The sequence below is a fragment of the Lipotes vexillifer genome, unplaced genomic scaffold (assembly GCF_000442215.2).
Source record: "Lipotes vexillifer unplaced genomic scaffold, Lipotes_vexillifer_v1.1 scaffold1064, whole genome shotgun sequence".
Classification (NCBI taxonomy): domain Eukaryota; kingdom Metazoa; phylum Chordata; class Mammalia; order Artiodactyla; family Lipotidae; genus Lipotes; species Lipotes vexillifer.
The window spans coordinates 89,415-95,375 of record NW_006792862.1 but is presented as its reverse complement, the minus strand read 5'-3'; the positions used below and the strand labels follow the sequence as shown (position 1 = coordinate 95,375).

The window sequence follows — 5,961 nt, the reverse complement described above, 5'->3', positions numbered from 1 at the left end:
AAGGAAAAGCCCCGGGTTACACATGCTGGACTCGGATTCCGCAGGATTTACAAGCCATTACTGGAGAGAGTCTAAGGCTCTCCTGGCACAGGCAGAGGAGGAAGAAATGATCAATGGACAATAAAAACTTTCTGTTTATAGAGTAAACTAAAAACAGGGCATTCCTTTTACAGAGTTTAGAAATTTGCCCCTGAGTTAACGGGGGGGTGCGGGATGTGTCTACATTTCCATCGTTCATTGTCGGGCGAGGTCCCATTCAACCAGGATTGCTGTGGATTTGACCTCGCTTCTGCTCTGGGGGTAGCATCTAAATGTAGAGAAGAGCAGATTCGCACCCTTAGAGGCTACTGGGAAGCTCAGGGCGCTGGGGAAGCCGAGAGGAGGGAGCGGGGAGCGCCGCCCGTCGGCCAGACTCCCAGCGTCTCCTCCCCCTGTCTCGGGCCCACTCCCAAACTTAACTGCACGCTTCCGGGTTCCAGCCAGAAGCCCTGCGTGAGCCTCCACACGTAGCGGCAGACGGCTCCTTAAATAGTTGAGCAAACAATCCCAGACGTGGGGCTGGGACAGGCGCGCAGGCAGGCGAGCGCAGGCAACCGCACGGTGCACTCAGCAGCGCGGCGGGTCAGCCGGCGGCCAATAGCCGGGGCGCGGCCCGCCCCGTCGCCTCCCCCTCGGGGAGCCTATAAGTCGCCCGCGGCGCCGCAGGCGCCCGCCGCTCTGCGCCTTCCAGACCACCAGACTCCCGCCCCTCTCCACGCCGCTTGACCTGCCGGCTGCGGGTACCCTGCGCCCACTCTGCCTGGCCGCCTCCGCTCGCCTTCGTCGGCCCGGGGCGGATCAGGGGTCCCCAATCTCGCGAGAAGTGGGCCGCTGCAGGGCGTCAGGGGCGCCGGAGCCCGCGCGGGCCCTCGACGGGCCGAAGATGGGGCGGTGCGCGGTGCAGCCGCGGCTGCTGCTGCTGCTGCTGGCGCTCTTCCTCCAGCCCTGGGACCCCTGCCTGGGTGCAGACTCGGGGAAGTCCTCCAGCATCCCCACAGGTGAGCACTCCCGCGGGCCGCCCTGTCCCGCGAGGCTAGGCCGGATGGGCAGTTCATTCATCCACCGGTCCTTCGCGTGGGGTCGGCCGGGTGAGTTGGTGGAGGGGGGCGCCCGCCCCTCCCAGGTCCACAGAGGTGATTTGGTGGGAGCCTGTCCTTCCGCAGGACCACCGAGGTGAGTGGGGGTGGGCTGTCCATCCTCCCCAGGACCGCCCAGGTCTTCCCCAGAACTGCGCTCGGGCTGTGCTGATCCCCGGGGCAGTGTGGGAGCATCCGCCCTCGTGGGCTCTCGGAGTTCTCCGTAACCCGAGAGCGCACGAAGTTTTCTTCAGCACGAGTTGGGGTTTCCTTTTGGTCTTGCAGGTCGGTGGGCACCAACACCTTTCCTGCAACTTTGCTTTCTCCTCCTTTGCTGGAGTTGGCGTGATTTATCCGTTTTGGACGAAGCAGTACTCCCTCTGTGACCTAAACACTGGGCTAGTGTACTTTCTGATTGATGGTGACACATTCCTTACAGCGCCCCAGGAAGTAGCTGGTAACACCTACCTCCTGCCAGAAACAACGCTCAAAACCGTGGTTGTTTTCAGTAAGGCTGCTTGGCTACCCAATACCTCCAGGAGGTAGCTTTCCTCTTTGGGGATTATGGAGGGGAAGCTGTCCACAGCTTTTCCGCTTAGCCACCCTGTTCGTAAGCCTGGTGCCCTTCCTTGTTTTCAGAAGCTGGAACTGCAGCAAATAGTCAAGTTCATGTAAAATAAAACTTTTTACATTTAGCACGATTAAAGGGAGCCTCACCACATGTTTGTCGAAACATACTTTGCTGCCATTTGCTGCACATGCGATATCCTTGGAGTGTTCCACTTTTGTGCTCTAACTCTGTGCTCTCTGAAATTAGATCTTGCATTTAAATGTCCTTCTGCTGTACCACTTTTGTTTAAAAATTAAAATCATTCTGTCATTTTTTTTGGGGGGGGGAGTAAATAGGGCACTTTTCTGCTTGAACTTGACTTAAGCACAAGGGCAGAAATTTCTATTTTAGGTTTACATTCAGAAGTTGACATTTGCTGTAGAACCCAGTCAAATCCATGTAAGCAATACTTTTGTTTTCATCTGAAACAAACCTTTCCTAGGGTTTGTTTCCTAGGGTTTGTTTCAGAAAACTTCAGTGGACTAAGTTGCCCATCTTTCTACATTCCTGCCAAACAGTACTTGCTTTGTTAGTTTGAGAAACTTCAGCATTTGGATAGATTTTTGTCAGTTACAGTATACTTTTCTTTCTCTAAGATATATGTGATGGCTTCAAAATGAGTTTCTCAACCCTTTGTGGTTTCTTTAAATTTGAACTGAATTTTTTTCATTATTTTAAAGTTATCTTTTACTGTAACATCTAGAAAATAGACAAGAAAATGCCTTCAGCAAACCTGGAAAAGGAGACATTAAAAAAAAATTCCCAGAAAAATGACTTTCTTTGTTGAAACACCCAAGGAAACTTACTGGGAAATAAAATAACCTCTAAGGACTTTGCCACTTTTAGAGGGACCTCTTCAGCCTTTGTATATTTTATTTCACTTCATTATCAACACCCCTTACTTTTTATAGAAGACATCTCTTTGTGGCTGCGTTTAGGTTTACATTCAAAATTATCTTTCTTTCCTAATCTGACTTTTAAGTTTCATGGAGCTGGACAGTGAAGTTTTAATGGATTGTAACATCAGAGAAGGGAATTTCAGATATGAATGCTTTTCTCAGAAAATGACCACAGAAAACCCACTGCTGACAACTGAGGACTGATTTTGGTGGGTGGGCATGGGGAATTCGGATATCATCTAAATGCAGAAAAATATTGATTTGTCATAGATGGAGCCAGCAGTAGTCGGTTTGATTATGAGCTGTGTATAGGTAGATGGGATAAGCTAATAAATATAGATGGTACAGTGCTTGATAACATGGGGAGAATCATGGATTATGTTCCATTTCCTCTCTATTACAACTGAAAATTGCTAAATTGCAAACTTATCTATGTAAATATCAAGCAAACTTTAGAACTCTAGTTATCTAGCTTGCTTAATAGGAGGTCTTTAAGAAGAGTGCTTATCATCTCTAACCCGCTATTTTTGTCACCATGTCCCAGCTAAACATGAAGAAATAGATTAGACCAGGGTTTTGTGGCTGTATTTACATTTTGAGCTAGATAATTATTTATTGTGGGAGACTATCTAGTGCATTTTACTATGTTTAGCAGCATCCTTGGCCTCTACCCACTAGATGCCAGGAGCACCCTCCTCCAGGAGTGAAAATGAAATATGTCTCAAAATGAAAAATGGCCATATGTCTCCTGAGGGACAAAATTGCCCAGGGTTGGAAATCACTGGATTAGACAAATCTATGTGTATTTGAGGCAATATGGCATTATAGTGTACTGGAATGATAATGGCTACTCTTTTTTAGAAACAAATATTTATAATGATTTTTCCATTTTTCCACTGTAGTAAGGAATGTGTTGTTTGAATCACATTACATTAATCAATTTTTGAAATATAGTTTTTCCTAGCTTTGATGCTGTGCATTAACCAGCGTTGAGAACACTGCTTTTTGTTCTCTTTACTGAGAGTTCTACTGTGTACTGCATTCATTCCTTTTCAGTTGCCACTTTATTCTCAGCATGGAAAGACTCTAAATAAGAATTTGGTTAAAAACAATCATTTTCTCCTAGAATCATTTACAGGAATTTTGCCTTAAACTTTTATCTCCATGGGAGCTTTCGAGGCAAAACCCTCCTAACGAGCGTCAACAAATCAAGTTCATACCCTGATTTATGTTTCCTACACTTTTTTCCTTCTCAATGAGAGAAGGTGTATTTCCTGCCAAGAATTTGTAACTAAGTCTCCAGACCTAGGTCAACATTTGGTGTGTTTTCTAAGGTACCTTGCCTATTCCATGATCTAAATTGGGCAGAAACCAAGTTTTGCACAAAAATGGAGGAAATGGTTTCAGATGTTTCTGTCAAGACCAGTATTTTTCAACCATGTTCATTTATAAACTCTTTAATTTACCCTGGCACATTCAAGGAGGAAGGGAAAGGTCTGTCCCTATCTGCTGATGCAAACTGACAATTTACGGGGTGGAGAGGAAAAAACCAAGGTCCTGGAAAAACCTCGAGAAGAAGAGAGGGAGGCTTGTCCTTTGTGTACTTTCTGTGTCCTGGGCTCCAGCCACACAGAACGACCAGTCTCTGCCTTTTGTTCATGTAAAAATAGACATACAAAGCAATTCTAGAGAATGTGAGGACCAGAAATGAAAATTAAACTGAGATAACCTTTTCTACCCATCACATTGAAAATAGAAAAATAAACTCTGTAGAAAAATAAACTCTGATCATACCAACTGTTGTGAGGGTGAGAAGTCTCAGGAAGCACAACACCTTTGGAGAACAATTTACTAATGTCTAGTGGAATTGAGAATCCGCATATTCTGCCATCCTAGATACACATGTACAGGTCTCTCAAATTTCTACTTCTGTCTGTTCTCCTTGAAATTATATTCTTTGTTTATATCTAGCTCCTAAGAAATTCTTCTCCATCCTACCTTTTGTTTGGCTCTCTTTCTGACTTCTTAATGCAGTTGGTTTATACAGTCATATCTGCTTTGTATGATAGATGTTCATGTTTAATAAATTAAATTTTTTGGAGTAAAGGACTGAGGCTTATTCATTTTTGTGCCCCTCACAGTACCTTCCCTGTTCTTTTAACACAAAGAAGATTCTCAGTTTATGTTTGTTGAGTTTCTGGCCACCTCGGAGAATTATGAAAAGTGGCATGCAGTCAATGAGATTTCTAGCTGCTCCTTTTCCTAGGGTTTTAACTAAGTTCACTGAGTTTCCTTTCTCTACCCGGGGACCCATGCACTACCATGATCAAGGAACTTACCCATGAAACATCAGGCAAGGCTTTGTTTCTGAACAAGTTGTTGGCAACTCTTTTTTTTGTTTCCTTGGCTGTGTTGGGTCTTCGTTTCTGCGTGAGGACTTTCTCTTGTCGTGGTGAGCGGGGGTTACTGTTCACTGCGGTGCGCGGGCTTCTCATTGCGGTGGCTTCTCTTGTTGCAGAGCACGGGCTCCAGGTGTGTGGGCTTTAGTAGTTGCAGCGTGTGGGCTCAGTAGTTGTGGCTCGTGGGCTCTAGAGCGCAGGCTCAGAGTTGTGGTGCACGGCCTTAGTTGCTCCACGGCATGTGGGATCTTCCTGGACTAGGGATTGAACCTGCGTCCCCTGCATTGGCAGGCATATTCTCAACCACTGTGCCACCAGGGAAGTCCAGTTGTTGGCAGTTCTTCTCCAGAAGTTATATTTTCTGCTCTACCTAGCTTTCTCAATATAAAATCACACCTTCAGAAATACTTTCACGTGGTTGGATACCATGATCCTTTTTTTTATAGATGGTGAAATGGACGTTTAGATGGTTTGTTACTTGAAGATCAGAAAGCTGAAAGCAACATAAGAGGGACTTGTGCCCTTTCTTCAGGCCATGCTCTGTGTCTTCCCTGACCCCTTTATTCTTTTGGACTTTCGGTACCAATGGGAAAGAAATAGAGACTGGGCATCAGAGATCTAAAGAAGCAAAAGGGCTGCTTTGCTAAAGAGCACTAATTTTGTAGGTTTATATAAATAGAGGGGAAAGGGATAGGCAGGGGCTGAAGGAAAGCTGGGCCCCTGGTCAGGGATGACAAACTACAGCCCATGGGCCAAATCCGGCAGACTATAAACAGCTACCTGTTTTTGTACAGCCAGTGAGCTAATGATGAATTTTACATTTTTAAATGACTGAAAACTATAAATTATATATATATATATATATATATATATATATATATATATATATATATATAAATTTATATTATAAAGAGAGAGAGAGAAAGACTGCAGAATAA

The 5,961-nt window shown here is 45.3% G+C and overlaps 1 protein-coding gene across 1 annotated transcript in view; it reads left to right on the top strand.

Moving 5' to 3' along the window:
- Window positions 1-919: 919 nt before the first annotated feature.
- LOC103086765 (procollagen-lysine,2-oxoglutarate 5-dioxygenase 2-like) overlaps window positions 920-5,961 on the top strand; it is a gene marked incomplete at its 3' end in the record, with an annotated part of 73,327 nt that continues 68,285 nt past the window's right edge. The window contains exon 1 of the mRNA XM_007466029.1: window positions 920-1,037. Within this exon, the coding sequence (XP_007466091.1) occupies window positions 923-1,037 (115 nt within the window). The remainder of the gene's footprint in view (window positions 1,038-5,961) is intronic.